The sequence below is a fragment of the Corvus cornix genome, chromosome 2 (genome assembly GCF_000738735.6).
Source record: "Corvus cornix cornix isolate S_Up_H32 chromosome 2, ASM73873v5, whole genome shotgun sequence".
Classification (NCBI taxonomy): Eukaryota; Metazoa; Chordata; class Aves; order Passeriformes; family Corvidae; genus Corvus; species Corvus cornix.
This window is the reverse complement of record NC_046333.1, coordinates 149517251-149540472: the sequence shown is the minus strand read 5'-3', so window position 1 is coordinate 149540472 and position 23222 is coordinate 149517251. Positions and strand designations below refer to the sequence as shown.

The 23222-nt window shown below is 42.6% G+C and overlaps 1 protein-coding gene across 7 annotated transcripts in view; it reads left to right on the top strand.

The window, feature by feature from the left end:
* The window catches only part of COL22A1 (collagen type XXII alpha 1 chain), a 227291-nt gene that overhangs the window by 123519 nt on the left and 80550 nt on the right, over positions 1–23222 (top strand). For all 7 annotated transcript variants that reach the window (XR_005601553.1, XR_005601552.1, XR_005601554.1 and 4 more), the window contains exons 16-24: positions 1386–1439; positions 3518–3562; positions 7981–8034; positions 9281–9334; positions 12666–12701; positions 14516–14545; positions 15434–15487; positions 16400–16453; positions 21860–21913. Coding sequence is in view for 4 of the 7 variants with exons in the window: in XM_039549899.1 (XP_039405833.1) it covers positions 1386–1439; positions 3518–3562; positions 7981–8034; positions 9281–9334; positions 12666–12701; positions 14516–14545; positions 15434–15487; positions 16400–16453; positions 21860–21913 (435 nt within the window). In the remaining 3 variants the exon portion in view is untranslated. The remainder of the gene's footprint in view (positions 1–1385; positions 1440–3517; positions 3563–7980; positions 8035–9280; positions 9335–12665; positions 12702–14515; positions 14546–15433; positions 15488–16399; positions 16454–21859; positions 21914–23222) is intronic.

Here is a 23222-nt window from a genome sequence, read left to right as displayed (position 1 = left end):
GCTTGCTTGAGCTGTTGAAGGTCTCACGCTTCTCTGGTTTACCAGACATGATCTCAGCACAGGCCTTGAGTGGGTTCAGCACATCTCGTCCAGACAAACCCAGATTCTCTATAACTTTTGCTGAGTGTTACGACCACGTTTTATGTAACAGGACTGAGTTGAGATTCTATAATTTGGACAGCTTGGAGCAGGACTCTGTTTCTCTTGGGGTTTTTTCTAGGCTTTTGTAGCAGTATTTTTCTGCAGGCTGAAGGAGCGATTTAGGTGCATGCCTGCTGCTCCCCCTCTGCTCTTAGAGGACTTGTAATGCTTCTGACCTTGCAGAGGTTCTCACATGTCTGATGATGTAAAGATCCCAGAGCCACCTTTGCTTGTGCTTGAACCCCATTCTTGCACTGCACTGGGGGGGGAAAAAAGCCTCTGTAGTTCTGCTACTAATTCATTGGAAACACATCTTCCATTTTTAATTTTATTATCTTTTTAATAGGAAACTTCTGTTAATAGAAAATGTAGAAATTATTTTTGAATTATTTAATAATAATATGTCTATCTGTTTTGAAGCCTTATCCATTACAGCCACCCAGTCAGGGTTAGACAGGAGTTAGGTGAGAGTGGTGGGAAAGGGGAAGTGATATAAGTACGAAAATAATCAGTTAAATATGTGATATAATATGCCAAACCAGTTCTCTAGGTCAACTTGCCAGACCCAGGCTGTGTCCATAGGATGGCTCAGAGGGCTAAGCCTGTTCAGCTGAGGATCCAGGTAATTTTCAGGCGTTGTAAGACGCATAAAGGCACACAGTGAATACTCTCCATTTCAATGTACCTTCTCCAGGGAGAGTCAGTGCACAACCAGCTGAAGGACTGATGAAATGTACCTGATCCTCCTGCATTTTTTCTTATTATTAAAAATAAACATTGGAAAATGTAATTCTGATCTGTTTCTTTTCATTTACTCTTCGAAACATATAACATTTTGAAGACTGTGGTCATTTTGCAGCAATGTATATCTTTGCTTTGTTCCATTAACACTGTGTTGGAGCCAAAACAGATGTCATGTGCAACAACTGACATTGCCAAACCCTCTGAAATAACCTGTAGAGAAACTTGTATGGCACAGTTTGCCTTTGTAGGCTAAGTCTGAAAGCAGAAGGATAAAATTTGCTAATGTCTGAGGGGACACAGGAAAATATTGGAGTGTCACTTTGGGTAAGTAGTTGGAAAGTTGAACATTACTCCTTTATTAGCACTGAGAGAGTCAAGAAGCCTCAACAGCTCAATGTGAGCCTGGAAGAGCAACTTACATTTCTGACTAACTAATTTTATTCTTGGTCTTTTATGTGAAAGAGTTTCTGGTGGTTTACTGTATCTCAATTCCTTGCCAGGGATCCGAGGGAAAACAGGGTCCTCCAGGCATTAAAGGCTACGTAGGTGCACCGGTAAGTCATGGCTCTTGTTCAATTTCTAATGCTCTAGAAACTTTCTTTACTTTTTCAATGTGTTCTGCCCAGCTATATTCTTTTATTATTAAGCAGTCTATAGTCTGTCTGTCCACTTACCTGCACTGTGTCCAAGTGGTGAAATTTTCTTGACTTCACTGAATTTCTTCTATCTTCTTTAAATGAGAACAGACCTGTAGCCCGTAGAGAGATGTCAGCAGAAATGACTTGATTACTGAGATAACAGCTGGTGATTTTGTGATGCTCCCACTGTAATGCAATTGCTTTGGTCTGTGATGATGCACCATTTATATGGTGCTTAAAAACTTCATCAGAACACTAAAAAAATACCACTTCTCAGCAAGTTTCCAATCATATTTTCAAAACTCTCAGGGAATAGCCTTTAGGCTCAGGGGAAAAACCTGCATTGAATGAACAGACAGCAGACCAAAATAAATTAGATTCTATCCAGTTAGCACCTCTGTCTTGTGGTCCCAGCTTAGTAAGCAGCCTTTAAACTGGTGTTGGAAAGGCTGTCTGGATTTTCTGAGATTTGATGACCCAGATGGGTTGAGGCCACCTCCCACAGGCTGGGGGATGAAAAGATTGTGAGCTGCCCTGGTGAGACATACTTGGGGTGATGGTGGATGAAAGGTGGACATGAGCTGATAGTGTGCACTCACAGCCCAAAAGCACCATGGGCAGCAGGTGAGGGAAATTATTCTGCCCCTCTGCTCTGCTCTGATGAGAACCCACCTGCAGTGCTGCATCCAGCTCTGGGATCCCAGCACAGGAAAAGATTCATGGACCTCTGACAGCAGGTCCAGAACAGGGCCATGGAAATGGTAGGAAGGCTAGAGCACTTCTCCTGTGAGGTAAGGTTGAGAGTTGGGATTTTTCAGTCTGGAGAAGGCTCTGAAGAGACCTGATTGTGGCCTTTCAATATTTAAAAAGTGCCAAACTTTCTTATAAGACCTGTTGTGATAGGAAAAGAAGTAATGGTTTTAAAATAAAAGGGTTAGATTTAGATTAGATTAGATAGTTTTTACTATGAGGATGGTGAGACTCTGGGACAGGTTGTCCAGAGAAGTGGTGGATGCCTCATCCTTGGAAACATTCAAGGCCAGCTTGGACTGGGCTCTGAGCAACCTGCTCTAGTATAAAATATCCTGCCCATTTAGATGATTATGTAAATCATCCTGAGGGCCAAATACACCCAAACATGGAGCTCTCATTAGCTTGGAGGTAAGACTCCACTATAGTGTAAAGTAAACTGAAGTTTAAATTATTAGAGCAGGAAGCATTTTAAGCTTTGGCAGTTTTAGAGAGGTCACTACTGACTGAGCGTATTTGTCTCTCTATAGCTATTAGTTGATTGCTCTATTTCTACAATAAAGGTAAAATACAAGGTGTTTGCTGAGCCAAAGCAAGGTGAAATCCCTTTGTGCCCATTGAGGAAATTGTCTGTGTTAGTGCTACATCAAACTGAGCTCCACCAATGCTTCTGGTGTAGCTGGGAAGAGATGAATTATGCAGTCCTGAGGAACACTGGCACTGGATTTATAGCACAAAAATGTGCTGGGCCCCCAGGACAGAGAGCATCTAACCTTTGCCAGTTCTCAAAGCTACCTGCTGTCTGCCTGGCTACCACATCCAAACCCACCAGGAATGGGAATTCTTGCTTGTTTATGCGATAGGTTTTCTCATCAGTATTGTCCTCTACCAAAGTTCTCATTGTTTACAAGAAACATGAAAAATTCAGAGCATTGGTTGTTTTCCAGGCCATCTGCAGCTGTGGTGTGTTTCCTGTCCCTCCACTCTGCTGTTGGCAGGAGGGTCATGTGTCTGCAGGCAATATAATATTACAGCTGTTCTTGGGCTCACAAGTGGTCCCTGCTCTGGGTCTGCTTAGACCATGCCTGCAGCCAACTTTGAGGACTGGCAACACAAAAAATGTCCTTGAGGTTCACTTGAATAGCTTGTGCAGATGTGCACACTGATTTGGTGACTAATTAGAGGAGATAACTATGCCTCTACTTGGATTTAGCTTTATAATCTCTGTTTCTTTTTATTTTTAGGGTCTACAAGGAGAAAGAGGAGAAAAGGGAACACGAGGAGACAAGGTATTTCTGCTTCATGCTAGGAAAAGCCAGGCCTTTCCTTTGCCCATTAGGTGAGGTGGGCTGCTACCAGCAGCTCTGCAGGGAGTTGAATGATGGAGTTGCCTTACTGTGCTGCACTTCCAAGTGCTCTCCACCTCCCATAGGTGTGCAGGAGGGCTTTTGGGATCTGTGCTGTCTACTAAGCACACATTCAGGGAATTCTTGTCTATGTAGCCAGGGATGGAGGAGAGAGAGGAGGAGTGAAGGTTGCCAGTGGGGAGATCTGGAGGGGTGTCCACAAACCTGAGAGTTGAGAATGATCACTGACTGCCAAGTCTGCATCCAACATTTTCCTATCTCATTACAGGTTTTCACATTCTCCAACTTCCTATGTTTCTTTCTTCTCCCATCCCCATAAACTCACTAGAAATAAGCACCAGGTAATTTGTCCTATGTTAAATGCTTCACCCAAAAGGAGTTGCTTCCCAGTTCCATGTTCTCTCCTGACTGTGAAGAGCTGTTTTACAGAGCACGTCACTCTGGGATTTGAACCATATTTGTGGCTCAAGGAAGAAACCAAGTGCTTATTATACCTGGAATAAGTATTTAAAAGGAGAGCTGGGCAGGCACAAAGCCTTAGTTATTTCAGTTTGCTCATTGTGTTCAGAGAGACTTCAGATGTGCACCCTCTTCTGCTGTAGACCTGCTTGGCAGTGCTCAAGGCCCCCCAAAAATATTCTGTCTCACTCATGACTCAAGCTGGTCCTGACACAGGTTTATCCCAGGGAGGGTCTGGCAACTTTGCCTGTGTTTGTGTAAAGGAGGGAGTCATCATCTTGCTGGCATAGCTTTGTTCCCATTTCTCAGTGCCTATCTTTTTCTGGAGAGGAAACCCAGCCGTTAACACCAAATTTCTGCCTACTGGGAAAAATTATCAGTAGACCTTTAGTGTGAGATACTGTGTTTCTCTTTACCAGTGTCCTTTCTGCTGTCTATGATGAAGTAGCCACGATCATATTTTGTATTACCTCTCCTTGTTATTGCAGCTAGAGCAAATGGCTGGATTGTACATTATCTTCCTCATGCTTTTCCCTCAGCCCTTTGCAGAACTGGATAGGTATCTTGTGTCTAGCCAGTGCCTCTGCTGCTTTTCCAGAGGCAACACTGTCTAATCTGCTGGAATATTTGGCTCCTGGAAGAAAATATATCTGTCTGACATCACTGTGATGGGAGAGGAAGCTGGAGCTGTGTGTGGGTAGGCAGCTGACTTAGTAGAGGAAGATTAAAGTGGGGAAGAAATGAATTAGGTTTTGTTTCATTAGAAGGATCTGCACAATTAGAGGTTCCCCCATCCTTTTTTTTTTTTTTTTTTCCCCCTGAAGCAGCCAAATCTCTGCTACAACAATTGTGGTTTGATTTTTTTCCGGGTTTTAATGATGGTCTCAGTGCACCCACTGCCAGTGCTTTAACTTCTACCAGTCAGTACTACTGTGAAAACAGTGGGCGTAAATTCGGTGGGCCAAATATTTTCTTGTCTGCTCTTCAGTCTGTAACCCGAATACTGACACCTACGCAATCTGTGTTCCTTTGTGCCTGAGGAGAAAAGGGGTTATAATATCAGGTGGGAGCACTGGTTCATGCACTGAGTATTGTTCTATCAAGTCTTCCCCCTTACTACCAAAAAAGCCCTAAGTATCCCATCCACCTTGCTGCTTTATTCACATATCCTGGGACCTCGGATGTAAATGTTGAGGTTTTATAATGAGGTTCCCAAATCCAGTAGTCCTGGTTACACCTGCACTTTAAGAAAATCACTGCACCATGTGAGGGAAATCCCATGCCCTTTTGCATCCAGTGAGCTCATTGTAGACCCCAGGACAGACTCCAGAGATAAATATGATGCACTTCCCTGCCAGCAGGAGCCATGTCTGTATGTGATATTTGGCATGTTGATTTAGGCACGTCCAGGAGCTCAGTGTGACAAGGGGCACTGCTTTTGCTGTATAATCCTGTGTCCGTCCTGTAAACCCTTGTCTGTTTTATGGAGAAGGAATTGTGTAAGGAGGCAGCAGGGCTGGTCTTCTGCTGTCAGATCCCTCTGCAGTGTTTTTTTTTTTTCTCCTCCAGCCTTTTCCAGGGCCCTACAGACTCCTGGGTAATACTTTTTCCAACAAATCATTAAATTTTCTAAATGGTAGAGGCCAGAGAGCAGCACTGAAGTTTTGGCAGAATTGTCATTTCCCCTGATTGCTTGTGAGTCTTCACCATTTTGTTCCAGTGGTTAAAAGAAAAAAATAAAACAGTAGAACACCGGAGAAAGAAATTGAGTCTTAAAGTGAAAATTTGAGAATGAAACTTTTATGTGTTTGTTCTTTCTGTTGGGAGAAAACTGCCTTTCACTGAGTAGCCTTATTTAAAAAATGGAAAAATATTAAAAAAATATTTATAATGACAGATTTTTCTGAAGAAACAGCAGAAAAACAGTAGTTTTCAAATGGAATTTTTTGTATTTGCTTGTATAAAAAATACACTTGCCTTTCCCAGCCCCCACTGATAGCAGTAAGAACATCGACACTTTTCTGTTTTGGCAGCTAAACCAGCATGTGTGAAGTACTCATTGCTGCAGTGTATTGATGTTAAAAATTCTCCTGGGAACGCACTGCACATTTTGTCAGCAATATACCAGGCTGTTGCTTGCTGAAAGTCTTAGATTCAGGATATTTGTAGTTCAGTCAGTGCAAAGGAAAACATTAATGTGGAAACTATCACCTCCAAAGCAAGTGGATCTGGGTGTCTGACACTGGTTTTCAGCTGCTTTCTGTAGGATATGGGTCCCTCTAATTTCATTCCTTGAATACATAATTTGAAATAACATTTATGTTAGAAGATTGATTGACTTTCTAAGGAGGAAAAATAAACAGTGATTAGCAAACCCATTTCTGACTTGCCGAATCAATGTAGTTTACAAAGGAGCTAGTTAAATCCAGTGCTGTGTGGGTTTGCAGGTAATAACAGTGGTCTAAAAGGATTTAAGATGTATAAAAACATTTAAAAAGTAGCATAAAACTATTAGTTTTCTGTCACTGTTTCTACTTGTACAATTTGTTTTTACATGCACATTCATATTAACATTGGCACTGTGTGTGTGTGTTTGATAGTTTATATTCAACTATGGGTGCAGCATCCAAACAAAATCTGTGTTTCACTTTACAGGGATTTAAGGATTTTAAAGAGCACAAGAAAGTCCCTGTTTCTAAGAGTTTTTAAACTAAAGAGGTTGGAATGGTCAAAGGCCACAATCAGTAGGAGAAAAGTGAAGTTCAGCACAAGTATGTAATTGATCCAGTTATCTCTATCAAGAACCTTGATTATAAAATATGAAATATGTTGAGCTTGAATATGGAAGAACAGTAGAGATCAGGGTCAGAATTCAAAATTATCGTGTAAATACAATCCCCCAAAGCAGAAGATGACATTGAGAAGGGGCACTGCAGGATGTTTCATACACATAGGACAACAAATTGCAGTTATGGATTGGGAACAACTGATCAAGGAGCTGTCTTGTGGAAGGTGGGTTGGTGTAAAGTAAACATTCTCCTGGGATTTAAACAGAAGAATAGTCTACAAAACATGAAAACATATTTCTGCTCAAAGTTAGGCTTGCTGTGTTGAGTTTCATGCACCCAGCTACAATGAAGATGTGGAAAAATTGGACATTGCACAAAGGGGTGCAACAAAAATGATCAGAGGACTGACAAACATGGCCATGAAGAAAAGCTGAAAGTATTATGGTTGTTTAGTCTAGAGAAATTTGAAATGGGAGTTTTGTAAATCTTCAAATACTTAACAGGTCATTGTAAAGATGAAAGAAACAGTTCCCTCTGTGGGGGGTTAAGGAAGGACTTACTAGTCTGGAAGTGCAGCAATAAAAAAGAGTCAGGTTTAGGTACAGGGGAAAGAACCCATATCTTCAGGTAATAAAGTAGTGAAATCAATTGCATATGGACTTTGTGGACTGTCCAGCTCTGGAGACATACAGGAACAGATTAATTTTTCCCCCAGGTTACAGAAAGGAAAGGTGAAAAATAAAAGATTTTTCTTTACTGACTAGAACTGACCTATTGGTGGATTGCTTCATTATTTTTTAAGAGCTGATCTGGGCTGACATTCTTCTGGAGCCCATTGTCCAGTTTACACGAACCCACCTCAGCAGGCAGAGGAAGGATGCCAACATGGAAAACTAGCACACCACTGCTTGTGGTTGCAGCAACTTTTCATGGTACAGATGTGGGAACTTTTGCCATTTTCTCTATGGGGCTGGCTGGAATTTCTCTCCTTATTCATTACTCTTGGAGCAGATAACATGGACATGCCCTTCAGGGCAGTGACCTAAACACCACAGATTTGAGTTATAGTGGTTCTTTCTCTTTTTTTTCCAGGGAGAGAGAGGCCTGGATGGGTTCCCTGGAAAGCCAGGTGTGGAGGGGAAACAGGTATGTGGCAAATGCTCAGTAACATGAAGTGTTTCTTTGGAACGAGTGGAAGTTGACTCTAAAACTGATACTTATCCTTGGTGGCTGCTGAACCATGACAGTACCCAAACATGTCCCTATTCTGAGGATCTTTGATGGCACCATTTTATTTTTTTGTTTGTTTGGTTTTAGAATTAAACTAGAATGCAATATACACTTACAGGAAATGCCAGTCCTTTAAACGTGATAAGTTAAATGTTTGTCTTAATTTTCATTAAATACATAAGAAAGCACTCATAAAAATTCAGTTGTTTAAGCCCACAACAGGAAAGGAAGAGAACTGGATTTAATATATTGGGTTTGTTTGCAATAAAAAAGGCTTGGAACTATTTACATTTTTAAAACAAAAAGAAAACAGAAAATGGCCTAGAAGATCAGTACATTTCTGCTGATCAGACACACAATGCTTTGTCTAAAACCGCTATCTGTAGATTCTGCAAGACTGTTTTCATTACCCAGAGAATGATACTTAATGAGAGGCATCCTTTCCTTCCAAGGACCTTCTGGTCTAAATAGCAAAGAACAGAGTGAGAAGCAGAGGCCGTAAGTTATTTGCCAAAAGCCATGAAGCTAATCATTGCCACCCTTGAGCCTGAAGCCTCCGGGGTGCAGCATCTGCATCCTGTTCTATCCTTCAGTCACAGCTTACTTTGTACCAAGAAGTATGTATCTAGTTAGTGTTTATCACTATCCTTGTAAGATGGACATGTTTTTCAGTGTTACAAAAGGATAAGGAACTGGTTTATACTTGCAGCAAACATAGATGAAGTAGGAAATTGCAGAGGGACATGAAGATGAATCTTGTTTGTTTACTACTTCAAAGGAACAATTTCTCCAAGTGAAACCCTGTTGCAGAAGTTTAGTTATCTGAAGCATTTCTTCCTTTTTCATGTCTAGACACTTAGAAGGGGGTAAATCTTCGTGCCTGCATTTTATACTAAATTTTGTGTTTGACACTGATTTACTCACTGAACTGCAATTCTTCTGAACCAGCTGAAATTGGATTGGTGTTATTGTGGTTGCTGTGGCATCTCCATTGTTATTCTTTTTCCTCTCTGTACAGCAGAGTCAAAGTAGCCTCATGTGTTCTATTAGTTCCTCCCCACTGCAATAGGATATCACTGTTTGTGCTGCCAATACCTGCAGCCTTATGTTTCTCCTGCACTTTAGAAACAAAGAGTTTTCTCTCAATTTTACCTCTTTATAGGGCCCTCCTGGCAGCCCCGGCCCCCCTGGTGCTAGTGGGACCAAAGGAGAAAAGGTGAGTTGGAATGGGATGCACAGAGTGGATTTAGAAACACATTTGTTAATTCTTCTTTGGGCCCTCAGTGCTGGAAGTCAGGGCTGTTGGACTGGTATTTATTTCATTTGTGTATAACAGAAGTTTAGATACATTTAAATGTTTCACTTTTCTGACATGGCTTCAGTCTGAAATGGGTGTGAGTGTTGTGTCTGATTCCTCTGCTCTTAGTTTAATGCTCATAGTGGGAGTAGAAAGAAATACTGTAGTTTGGGTCAAAAAATACTTCTCATCTAAGAAATGTGGGTAGAGATGTCAATATGCTTGTGTAGAAGCTGTTTTTCTGACCCAGGAGATGTAGAATTGACTCAGAAAGTGACAACAAAATGACTCTGAGCCTCCTACCTGCAAAATAATTATTCACTGCTCTCAGCAGCAATTTTGACCTTGTTATTTTACAGAGTCGTAGAGTATTCAGGGAAGCATTATGTTTCCCTCTCTGTTAGAGATGATGTTATGGTTTTGGTATTTCTGACATAGCTCTTTGGCCTGAGTGGAAAGGCATGGCCAGTTCTGTATTTCTTTATCTCCTCTGGATTAAGTAAGTGACCCTTATCCAAGAATGCAGAGATGGGAAGCAATTACTTCTATTCTCTTCCTGGAGTAGTCATCAGCCTTGAGTTCATAGCACTTCATCCAGCTGTCCCCTCTGCCACCTTCTGTGCAATTCTACAAGGCAGTGCTGTAATCCATCCTCAGCCGGCTCTCCCTGCCCAGGATGCCTTTCTTTTGTCTTGGGCGTGTCGGGCTGGGGCTGGCAGCAGGACCTACCTTTGGCAGGTGGTTGCCTCAGCGTGAGCAGTCATCCTTGGGGATCGTCCTGGTGCTGGCAGTGGGGCTCACTCCTCCAGCTGCCTACTGAGGCAGCTGAAAGAGAAGAGCCGGCGCAGAGCCCGCCGGGCCGTCTTGACGATGGAGAGCCATCGCCGTGGGGCCGGGGGCCGCGGGACAGTGGCCATGCCAGCGGGGGGAGAAGGGCCACTGCGTGCCAGGGGCTGGGCAGGCAGCGGGCAAGCTCCTGCCGGCGCCCCATCCCGGCAGGGCTTTGCCTGGGGAGGGGCAGACAGTGTGACACCCATGCCCAAGAAGGGCCGGAGGGAGCACGAGGGGAACTGCAGGCCTGTCAGCCTGACCTCGGGGCCCGGCAGGGCTCTGGAGCAGATTGTCGTCAGTGGGATCGCACGGCCCATAGAGGGGAACCGAGGGATCAGACCCAGCCAGCGTGGGTTTAGGAAAGGCAGGTCCTGCCTGAGCAATGTGTTGTCCTTTGATAAATGTGTGACACACCTCAAGGCTGAGGGAAAAGCAGTGGATGGAGTCTCCCTGGACTTGAGCAAAGCCTTTGACTCCGTCTCCCACAGCACAGTCCTGGAAAAGCCGTCAGCCCAGGGCTTGGGCAGGTGCACTCTGCTGGCTTAAGAACTGTTGAGATGGCTGGGCTCAGGGAGTTGGGGAATGGTGTCACATCCAGTTGGCGTCCGGTCAGTAGTGGTGTCCCCTGGGCCCAGTCCTTTTCAGTTTCTTTCCTGCTGATGTGGCCAAGGGCATCGAGTGTACCCTCAGTAGTAAATTTGTGATGATACCAAGGTGGGTGGGGGTGTCGATGCCCTGCAGGGTAGGAAGGCTCTGCAGGGGGATGTGGACAGGCTGGCTGGATGGTGTGAGACCAGCAGGATGAGATTCAAGAAGAGCAAGGCCTGGGTCCTGCCCTCGTGTCCCAACAAGGCCCTGCAGTGCTCCAGGCTGGGGGCAGAGTGGCTGGAAAGCTGCCCAGCAGGAAAGGCCCGGGAGGTGCTGGCTGACAGCAGCCAAATGTGAGCCTGCATGTGCCCAGCTGGGCGAGGAGGCCGGTGGCCTCCTGGCCTTCTGTGTCAGCAATAGTGTGGCCAGCAGGACCAGGGTGGTGATTTTCCCTCTGTGCTGGGCACTGGGGAGAAGTTCTGCATTTGGTTCTGGGCTCCTCATGACAAGAAAGAGATTGAGGTGCCAGAGCATTTCCAGAGAAGGGCAGTGCAGTTGATGAAGGATCTAGAGTGTAAGTCCTATGAAGAGTGTCTTCGGGAGCTGGGTGTATTTATTCTGGAGAAAAGGAGGCTCAGGGGGGACCTTACTGCCCTTTACAACTCCCTGGCAAGTGGTTGTCGCTGGGTTGGGATCTGTCTCTACTTGCAGGCAACCAGCAACAGGACAAGAGAAAATGACCTCAAACTATGCCAGGGAACATTCAGGTTGGACATCAGGAGTAATTTGTTCACTGAAAGGTTTGTCAGGCATTGGAAGGTTCTGCCTAGGGACATGGTACAGTCACCATCCCTGGAGATGTTCAAGGAACTACTGGACGTGGCACTCAGTGCTGTGGTCTTGTTGCTGTGGTGGTGTTCAGTCAAAGGCTGGACTCAATGACCTTGGAGGTCTTTCCAACCTTAATGTTTCAGTGATTCGGTCGTCAAGGTCCCTTCAAACCAAAACCATTCTATGAAGCTCTGAATAAATAACACATAGTAATTGAACTTAAGAGAAAGAAATGTGAAAAATATGCTGGGTCATTCAGAGACCTACATGAGTAATGAATAAATAGTGTGGAAGGAAGCTATGTGATAAATTAAACACCAGTCTGTGCCTAAAGTAAAGGATATACCTTCTGTATAAACAGTCTTAAAGCATAATAAATGATGGACATCACTGAAGAAAAATGAACTGGAACAAATTGATAGCCTAGATGGCAATAAATCATGGAAAGAGGGTATAGCATCCTAGTGTCCTGCAAACACTATGGCATGATTCGCTCTATAAAATGACTTGGGGAAAATGGTACCATTTTTCACTTTTTTTGCAAAGTTATTTTGGTCACTAATGAACAAAAGCATTTTGACCTCCTAAATATCCATCTTGTTGGGGGTCTGTTAGGGATTTACACATCAAGCAGTTTGTTTATGTGGTAAGTGTACAGAGCAAATACAAGACTTTTTGAAGCCCAAATCTGATGCTATTGTGCATCCAAGTGCATCATTCATTTTAAGTCACTGAATGTCATTAAAATTAATGTAAAATCATCACAGTAATACAGACTACAACCAGTTCCTGTATGCATTCATCTGCAGAGCAGAGCAAACAGAGTTAATTGAGGTTGTGTGTCCAGATCTATTAATTATGGGATCGTATTGAAAATAAGAATGTACAACAACAGTTGGAAAACATGCTCAGGATGTTGATTTTGTTTTGCACTGTGTCATATATTATGCCATGTTGTGTTCTCTGTGTGTTTTTTCATTTCTTTTATGTTTTCTTGCAGGGTGAACCAGGACTTCCAGGATTGCCTGGCACTTTAGTAAGAATTTTTTTTTAGATTTCCCAAACTTTGTAGGCACTGTTGCATGAGAAGAGAAAGTTGAAGTGCAGGGTGGGAGGATCTCACTGAGAGATTGTTCTTAAATACTTTTGGTTTGCTCTTTTTTTTAAAGAAGTTTTAAAAAGTGAAGACCTTTGAAGAAGACATGTGACAGGTTCCAATGAGGAGATGCTCTGCCACAATTTTGGGGGATTGTGAAGTGTGAAGATCAGGACTTTAGGCAATGAAAGCATTGCATCAAGTGCATCAAACAGAGCAATACTGTGACAGGAGACTGTGTGGTTTCTGACAGTTGATTCCAAGTGGCCTTTGGTACACAGAGCCTGTGAAAGTTATAAACGCAAATGAAATTTCAGTATTGAGTAGCTGAGTGTCTTTGACACAGACTGAGAGAGTTGGGGCAGGAGAAGAAAAAGGCAGTTTCTGATTAGAGGGAATGATCTTTCCTTGGCTTATATCTGAAATAGTCCTGGTGGAATGTAAGACAGCTAGGACTTGATGTGCTGAAATCAGGAAAGCACTGATGAAAAAATTAAACAGAGAAAACAGAAGAGTGGGGTTTATCTTTCCCATGGCACTAAATTAACATCCTTTGTGCATCCCTCTGCCTTCAGCTTTAGGGACCGAGTCTGGAGAGCTGGCCAGAGTAACGACGCATACACCGATACGATTTGAGCATCGTTCTCCCTTTATTGTTCAGCTATGCTGACTTATATCTACTTTTGCAAAGATTCACACCCAGTCCATCTAGACAGCCTCTAATCAGCGGGGGAGACGACCAGTGTATAACTTGCCAAGGACTTTCAGGGCTGCCTGCAGCCAGGTGCTTTCCAGGCTTGCTTGCAGCCAGGGGCCTGTTCAGGGGTTTTTCCTCAGCAACCCTGGGTTGTCCAGTCTTTCCAGGGGTATCATATGCCCCTCTTCCACAAGGAATCCCTCTACATTCAGCAGTGCCTTCACTGACGCCAGAGACATCTCTGGTTGGGATGTAAGCATGTCCAGAGACTAGTAGTGTCTGTATGAAGAGGTCATCTCCAAGTGAATGGAGAAAGATTTACCACTAAGTATGCAGAGGAGATGTCTAGAACTGAGTTCAGTACAGGCAGGTAACAAATCAGTTAGGGTGTATCCCTTTTACTTTCCAAAAAAATAGGATTAAAATAGGAAACAGTACTCTTCAACTAAAGACAAGAATGAGAGGCTCCCTGGTAATCATGGGGAAGTCAGCAGGCAATTCCCTTACTCAGAATGTGGTAGAAAGTAAAGGAATTAGAAAAAGAAAACTATGAAAAAACACCCTATTTGGGTAAGAACATTTTGTTGTCCTGCTTAAATGTAATATTAATGATGGGACAGTAGTTACCAAGAAATTTTGAAAGATGTGTATAACATCTGAAAACGAGCCTAACAGGTGGGGCATATCCCAAGCCAGTCTGCTTGTTATGTGATGCCTTCTGCCTTCAATAGAACTTTGTAATTTAGAATAAAACAAGATCTGGGGAATTTACTAACTTGTTTATATGATGAGATAATGAATTAAGTTCGTACTGTTTATACAGCCACCCAAATCACTTCACAGGTAACTGTGTGAGCAAACCTTGTGTCAGTCTGAGCTCTTTAAATAGAAAGCATCCCCCAGCATGCAACAGGATTTGAGGAGCTGTAGGAGTTATCATGAAACTTGAAGGAACCTCAAGGGGAGAAAAATACCCTGTGGGGGCCCATATTTGGCCTTCTATTTCTGCCTTGTATTTACTCTTTCCATCCTTTATGACTCTGCATTTCTATTGCAGGTGCATACTGAAGGCCTAAAAGGAGAGGAAGTAAGAGAGACTCAATATCTCTTCTTTCATTGCAAGGATATTTTAATGTAATTCTGTTGCCTGTTAGGTTAGATTTCTCTTTAGAATGGTACTTTAAAGGGAAGGTGGATGGAAGCATTATCAGGCCATCAAGAAATAAATTTTCCTGTTCACAGTGGAGAAAATAACCAAGAAAAGAAAAAGAGCAATGTCCTTCTCATATGCAGTGAATCTTACATGAATGAGAAGTACAAATTGTGGAGTCAGCTATGCAATTATTTAAGGACAGCAATGTGTTAACATTAATGTTAAACTGTATTTGATTTTTATGCCTAGTTTCTCTCTGAACCCGGGCACTCAAATCGGGGGGACATATCCATTGTGTCAGTCTGTTAGTCCTAGGTATAAAAATATATATATATTTAAATTTTGATTTTGTGTTGGTAGATGTGCAATTTGCATTTAGCTGTTACTTAATGTAATGGAATACATCATATAAATGATGATTTAAAGCCCTTCACTGCTCTGCAGGCTTGGGGGAAATGCTGGTGGAAGCTGCTTATGCAAAAATTGCTCTTCTCCACCACCAAACCCCAACACAGAGTATTGTAGTGGAATATCCAGGATATCCCAATGTTTCGGACCTTTGAAAATCAGAGAGCCAGATATGGATAAGTGCCTGCTGAGTGTGGGTGGATCATTCTTTCTGCAGTCTAGTGAGTGCTGATAATTCGAGTAGCCAGAGATTAAGGAGAAAACCAGCTGGTCTTTGCATTGGTTCTTCAGGACTTGTGGGGAAGGGGGTGGTATAGGTCCTGTAAAGACAGACAACATGTCTAATGTGCCCATGCACATTTTTGTAAAGATACTTTAACACTTTTTAAAAAAAAACCCCAAACATTCCTGTAGGGAAAGCCTGGGCCACGAGGACCACAAGGCCAGCCTGGACTTCCTGGACCTCCAGTAAGTTGTTTCTCTCACTGCTTGCAATTTCAGAAGCTGAAACTCAGGCTGGAGTGAGGCATATGAAAGTCTTATACATTATTCAGGCTATAAAATATTTAAACAGTGCCCACAGCCTGCAGTTTTCTTCATTGCTGAGAGGAGGTGTTGTGCTGTGGACGGCCTGTCTGAACACAGGGAGGTGACAACCAGGACATGGGCAGACTTTGCCTCAAGGCTGTTGTCATGCAGAACCTGATTGGCTTTCTGTTTCCAATGTCCTGAAGAGCTGTATGGGCATTCAGCACATCTCAGAGAGGCACTGACTGATAACTTTTGAGCTGTCACGTCATGAAGGTCAGGGAATAGTTGCAGTCAAAGGGGTTGGCATTATGCCACAAGGTCATGGCTGAAATATTTTGTGGATGAAAACTAGGAATTGGGTATGTGTGTTTATATTTCAACACAATTTTTGAAAGTTTGTACATGCCCACATTCTTACTTCTGACTTAAATTGTAGCCTTTTCTAGTTATATTTTATGACCCAGCTCTGCAGGATGTCTCAGTTCAGACTGTCACTGCTGCCTCATTTGCAAACACTCCGTGTTTCTTCTCTTTTGAATTGCTTGTTGTGTTTCACTGTTGATTGGCTTTTGTAAAACTGATGGCATTATGAAGATGTGTTACTTAGGTAAATCTGGTTTGAATAATGTAATTTAAATATAGTTGTGTGCTCTGTATTTAATCAGGGCATTGTCACTTTTCTCTATCTTGTTTACTCATTCTCTTCTGCTCACAGGACAACATAATTATCAGGTAAGAGTTGTCTGGGTACCCATGCAGTAATGGTAGCACAAAACAGATAGGAAATTGTTATATAGTTCACTAGTTTTTCTTATTCTGTTAACTTTCTAAATCTTTTCATTTTTAAAGGGACATCCTGGTCTGGAAGGCAAGCCTGGAGTCCCTGGTTTGCCAGGTCAAAGGGTGAGTTGCTTTTTTATTTAATCTGAGTCTCAAAAGGCTCAGGACAGCTTTGTTCAATAAGGTTTGCTACTTTCACCCACCTTACATGTACTTTTCTACTTATATAAGAATCCTGAGGCCCAGATCCTTTCCTATACTCCTTATTTATGGTGCAGGAACTTTCAGTACCTCTTGGAGTCGACAGGTTGAATGCAGGGCAGGTTCTTTCTTGCTATGTGCTCTCCTTACTGCCAAGGGGATTCTTGATATGACTGAGTGTGCAGAACCACTACAAATGGAGTCTGTTTGAAATTCCAGAGAAATTTTGTTGTCCTGGAAGTCAAATGAGTGTAAAGATTCTTGCAGTCCTTTTTGTTTTCTTTTCTGTTTGGTCTGTACTCAAAAAGAGGGTTCCCAAAAGTGGTAGCTGGTGTACCATTCTCTGCCAGGAGCTTAGTTTTCCTGTGTAAGAAAAAATGTTGGATTTTCTCTGACATGGAATTATGTCTCAAATATTTGAGTACTACTAAAAGGTAAATTTCATACTGGGGCTGATGTTATTACACTCATACTCTGAACCTGCCTTTCCTTGCTTCAACCTGTTCTTATGAAGAACATTTCACTGGACAACATAGACTCATACAATATCCTGATTTGGAAAGGACCCACAAGAATCATTGGGTCCAACTCCTGGCTCTGCACAGGACACCCCAAGAATCCCACCATGTTCCTGAGAGCACTGTCCAAACACTTCTTGAACTCTGTCAGGCTTGGTCCTGTGACCACTTCCCAGGGGAGCCTGTTCCAGTGCTCAGCCACACTCTGGGTGAAAAACTTTTTCCTGATATCCAACCTAAACCCTCCCCAATTCAGCTTTATGCTGTTACCTCAAGTCCTGTCACTATCACCTGAGAGAAGAGATCTGTACCTGCCCCTCCTATTCCTCTCTCAAGGAAGTTGTAACTGCAGTGAGGTCACCCCTCCGTCTCCTCCAGGCAGAACAGACCAAAGGTCCTCAGCCACTCCTCCTCAGCCATTCTCTTTGCCCTCCTTTGGACACTCTCTAATTGCTTTATATCTCTCTTATATTGTGGCACCCAAAACTGCCCCCACGACTCGAGGTGAGGCTGTCCCAGTGCAGAGCAGAGTGGAACAATCCCCTCTCTTGCCTGGCTGGTGATGCTGTGTCTGATGCCCCCCAGGACAGGGTTGTCCCTCCTGGCTGCCAGGCTACTGCTGACCCATATTCAGCTTTCCATTGACCAGGACCCCCAGGTCCTTCCCACAGCTGCTTTCCAGCCTCTCATTCCCCAGTCTGTTCATACATCCACTGTTTCCCCATCCCAGGTGCAGAATCTGGCCCTTGCCCTTGTGGAACTTGGTACAGTTGGTGATTGCCCAGTCCATTTTTCAAGGTCTTTCTGCAGGGTCTCTCTGCCCTCAAGGGAGTCAACAAATAGGAGTGGAAGTGAGATACCTGCTTAGCCTTTTTGGAGGCAGTCACTTGGGTCTCAGTACTGCTATTTCAGTACTTTTTTAAGTAATCACAGAGACTTGATGATAGCTCACTCCTTAAAGGAGAACATGGAGTTTGCCTGCAGTGCTTTGAGTCAGCACCAGTGCTGTTATCAGCCTGTGTGAGAACCTGTGAGCATAGGAGGGTGATGAGCAAACAACAGTACAGGGAAGAAATACACACCTTGCTAAGAGGTTTTCTAGAGACTGTCCATCGGATTGCATGCTATTAAATTTAGCTGTAAGCCTGACTTTTAGGAATCTTCTCCTTGGGAAGATAGTGCATGCAGCCTTTAGTCAATGCCTCAGTGGAAAAGGGCATTTACTTACTTTCTTGTAATTTCTCAGTCCTTAGAAAATATCACTTTAGAAAATAGCTCTGCAGTGCTTTACTCAAAAGTTGGTAAGTTAGGAATTACCCTGGTTTTAAAGCCTGCTGTGAAACGTTGGTTCTTGAATAAGATTAATAGAGCATATTAGCTGGGTAAAGGACAGTGATCTGTCAGGATCTGCAACAGGACGGAAAATGCTCCTGTTAATGATCATTTGACTATAGATGTCATTTGATCTGTTCTGTCTTTGAATTTTTCCCTAGACTCTGTTGTGTCTAGCTAGTTAGACTTCTCCTAAAGGTCTTTATTAGTCACCAGGCATCTTAGATGAATAGATATATTTTTTAATTAAAGGCCATTATTCAATGACTGAATACATGAGATGAATCAAAGTCCTGGGCTTGGTGGATCTCCACAGATCCTGTCTGGGGGCAGGAGGTAACAATTTCATCCTGAACCAAGCAACTGGGTTGTGTTCATTTTACTAGTCAGAAGTTCCTGGCACTGGAGGTCTGTATTTTGACAACGATACCCTCACATTAGGAGCACACCGTGTGAAAAAAAATGCTTTGCTGTTCTCATGTGACCTGTAAGACCTTTGAGTGACAGACAATACTGTCCTCAATTTATTAAAACTGCCTGAAGAAGGAGAAATCTGAGAGCCTGGTTTCACTTTTGTGGTGGTTTTGTGGTTGTTTTTCCTCTTCCTGTCCTTTTTCTTCTGTCAAAATGAAGAGAACTGAAGTGCTTTGGTTCTGCTCTTAAGTCTTTATACCTGATCTGAAATATTTGTTGGAAATAAAACCAATTTTTTTTTCTTAATAGACGCAAAAGGTGCAGACATATGACATGCTCCTGGAAAGCACACAGATCTGTGGCCAGTACAGACTAAACATAGGGTTCTTCTGAAGTGTACTCAGTAACTTGGATTTCAAGAATTTGCCTCTTTTTTAAATGTTACAAATTCATTCAAGTGATTGAAATCTCAGAAAGAGACCAAGAGAAAACATTTATCCTACAGCAGTACTTCCCACACAGGCATGAAGTAGGAGCTATCGAGACCATTTTGAGTTTGTTGTGCTGGACTGCAGCTTAGTTTTATAAAGTTGTGTTGATAAAATCTTTCCAAGATACAAGGTACAATCAATACATAGCAAAAAATAATACAGCATTCTCATAGGGTAGTAAGAATAATCTTATGAAAAGAAAATTAATGGAAATGTATTTATAATATAGTAGCATTTATTGAATGTCCTACTCCAAGTAAGTCAGGAAGATAAGTAATAATAATAATAATAATAATAATAAAACTAAAACTGGGAACTCCTGGGTTCAGGGTACACCTATGTGCCTGGTAACAAATCTACCTCTGTTCCTGGGACCAAGCCTCAGAGATAAACCCCAGCATCTCTCTTACGAGGAAAAGCTGAGGGAGCTGGGCCTGTTCAGCCTGGAGAAGTGATGGCTGAGAGGGGACCTCATCCCTGTCTGTCAGTGTCTGCAGGGAGGGCTCAGAGCATGGACCAGGCTCTGCTCCTGGTGCCCAGCAATGGGACAAGAAGAACGGGCAGGAACTGATGCACAAGAAGTTCCACCTGAACACAAGGCAGCACTTCTTTCCTGTGCAGTGACTGAGTGCTGAACGGATTGTCCAGAAAGGCTGTGGAGTCTCCCTCACTGGAGATATTCCAGAACTGTCTGGACACAATTCTGTGCCTGTGCCCTGGGATGACCCTGCTGGAGCAGGGAGGTTTGACCAGATGACCCACTGTGGTCCCTTCCAGCCTGACTGTGATTCCATGATTCGGTGATTCTCTGTTCTGGCTTCAATGTTGTAACTCTGGAAGTAGCCACCTTGACGTGTAGCTCCCACATGGATAGGAAGCTGGAGGTGGCTCATCTCCCATGTCTGGCCCCACACACCACATCCTGTGTGCTTTATTCATAAGATTATTTATTTATTTGAGTTTTTTAACAGTGTCCTTTGCATAGTCACCTTGGCAGTGGGCAAAATGATCATCTTTAACTAGAAAACATTTGTTAAATCATGTGGCGATGAGTCCTTCAGATTAAAAATGGGCTCTTGTTGGCTTTGACAAGAAAAGAAATGATGGATGTTGGAAAAGTAGAAGGAACATTTATGAATAGTGGGTGTGCTGGAATATATAATTCAAATTTTTATTGGTATTGAGTCCTGGAAATGATTACAAATTCCTTCTGATATCTGAGGACCCTATAATCACTCCTTTAATATTCTTCTAAAATTCTTTTGTATATGACCGCTGATTTTCATTGTTTTGAAGTGGAGGGTTGTTGGGGATTTTTTTATGAGAAGAACAAGTAAAATGACTGATTCTGACACACCAGCTAATAAATCTCAGTCACAACTGAGGAAAATACGATGAAAACTTGTTTTGTTTTTGATGGTTTAGATTTTTCATTCATTTAAGTCAGCAGAAAGCTTGTTGTTCATAGATGTTTCTGCACTTATTTCAATGAAGAAAAAGGAAAATTTTATATATGAATCTTAAGCATCTGTATGACCATTCACATTATCAGGGACATGAAACTTCTTTAATTATATTTTCCTTCTAAAAAGAAAATCAGTCTGGATGGGAAGGAGAAATGAGGGAGAAAAAAATCTGTTTCTCAGATATTTGCATGACTCTTCTTGTACCCTCCTACTATATTACTAACAGCCTCAGAAATATTAATGATTCAGTGTCTGTTACACATGAGGGAAGAATAGATCAGTTTTATAAAATATGTGACTTGCCTAAAGTAACACAGCATGTCACCTGTTTGGTTGAGAAACAAATCCAACCTCTGCCTTAACTCCAGTGCTTTCTCCATCCTTTCTTCCTCATTTTTCTTGTGTAGGATTTTTTCCTTTTGAATTATTTGAGGTCAAACCCATGGGGACAGAGATGCTGCAGCAATCCATACAGGTGACCTTGGTGCAAGGGTGTACTCCAGGTCTTGGCTTGTCCTTCCCTTGCACCAGTGAAGTTCCCTGGTTCCCCTGAAGGGATAATTTTTACTTGCTGAGAAGTCAGTGAGCTCTGCCCCTTGGTGCTAATGGCACCCTTACTTACAATTGCCTCACAGATTCCTGTTTCCCATCCTAGAGAGTGTGAATCTTTTCTATTCAACCATGCACCAAAGTTCTTAATTATTTTATATCTTAATGCATGGAGCAGTGCAGGGAACCAAAGGGACACTGCTTTACCTCTCAGCCCATGTCTACATTTGTCACCTCCCTTGGCTGCATCTCGGCACCACGACTTCCTTACCTGTCTGTAGGGAGAAGCCAGGTGGGATTGCAGAGTGTAGGAGATGCCATGATGTGCATGAGAACAACCCTCAACTTTAGGATTATTGTCACAATTTGGAAGATACAGGACCATCAAAGACTGCTGGAATTTCATTTCCAAATCGTGTCTGCTGTCTTCATTTCTAGATTTTGTGTTCTGTGTACTCACATTACGTTGATTTACCAGTTTGGGGGTAACAGACTTCGGAAAATCAATAGCAGCATTTGGTCTGCTCTCTAATATGTTCTCCTCTGTTGAACATGCAGGGTAAAAAGGGAGAACCAGGATTCCCAGGAATCAATGGTCTTATTGGACCTCAGGTAAGCAATGATTTCTTCATTTTCATACAATACGTGGAAAAAACAGAGTTTTGTGGCAAAAGAGGATTTGGAACTATGCAGCATGTGTGATCTTCTCCTCTGTACCATTTATGAAGCTTATGTTTCTCTTTTTAAGAGCTAAATAATTTCTCTTGTGAATGAGAGAAGTCTGTCTGTCTGCAAGCAATTACTTTTACTTTCTACAGTTTTTCAACATCTCTGAACAGGGATGTAAGGAGGTGTTTTGTATGTGATTTCCCCATTGCTTGCGCTTAGAGCAGCATCATTGAAGAGGGAAATCACCGATTTGTGTTTTGTGAGGAAAGGGGATGTCTTCAGTTAATGACCCCTTAGCCCCTTTGTTTTAAAGCTTTTGGCAAGTTAGTGCTCCAGCTTGCACCATAACATCATAAGGGCAAAATACTGTGGTTTATGTTAAGAATCATAAGAGAGGATTTAACTCCACCTTGGATCAGCCCATCCTGCCCTGTGTTATGATAACACGGACACCTCTGGCTTAGTTTCTCACTAACTTTGCAGACAAATTCAGCAGACCTAAATCACTTTGTAGGGTCAGCCCTGCAATAAGAAAAATATCCGTGGGAATGTCTTCAAGTAGGAAAGATACAACCTCACACTGAGCTGACCGCTCAGAATAAAAATGAGCATTTCATCTGTTCCCCTTTCAATAGTAAATTAACAAACTGGACTTTGGCTTTAGGATTCTGTTTCAATAACGGGTAAAGTTTGGGGAAGAATGATGAGCTTCCATTGCTACAGCTGTTGGTGATGTAATGTAACAAGCAGCACACTGCTAGACAGCAGATACTGACTGGTCATTTATTTGCCATGGCAGTCTATGCCCTTGTAACCAGGAGAAATGATCTAGAAATGGTTTGTGTGGCAGGAGTTCTGTAATGAGCTGTTCATATGTCTGTGGAGGATGTCAGAGAGGCAATCCAAGGGCTTCAGACCCTCTGCAGGTGAAGTTGCTTGTGTCCAGCTGGGAGCCTTGCCCTGCAAAACACCACTTGATACTGGTTTACATATTTTAAGACTTTTTTCTTTGGTATAGGATCTAGTTTGCAAGTATTTTAGCAGCAGCCTGCAAGAATGAAGACAGTATTTCTAATGGATTTAAAAGATTTTAGAACCACAGAATATGCTGCATTGGAATGAACTGATAAGGATCATCAAGTCCAACTCCTGACCCTACCCAGGACACCCCAAGAATCTCTTTATATGCCTGAGAGCATTGTCCAAATGCTTCTTGAATTCTTGGATCATTGAGTACAACTCCCTGCTTTAG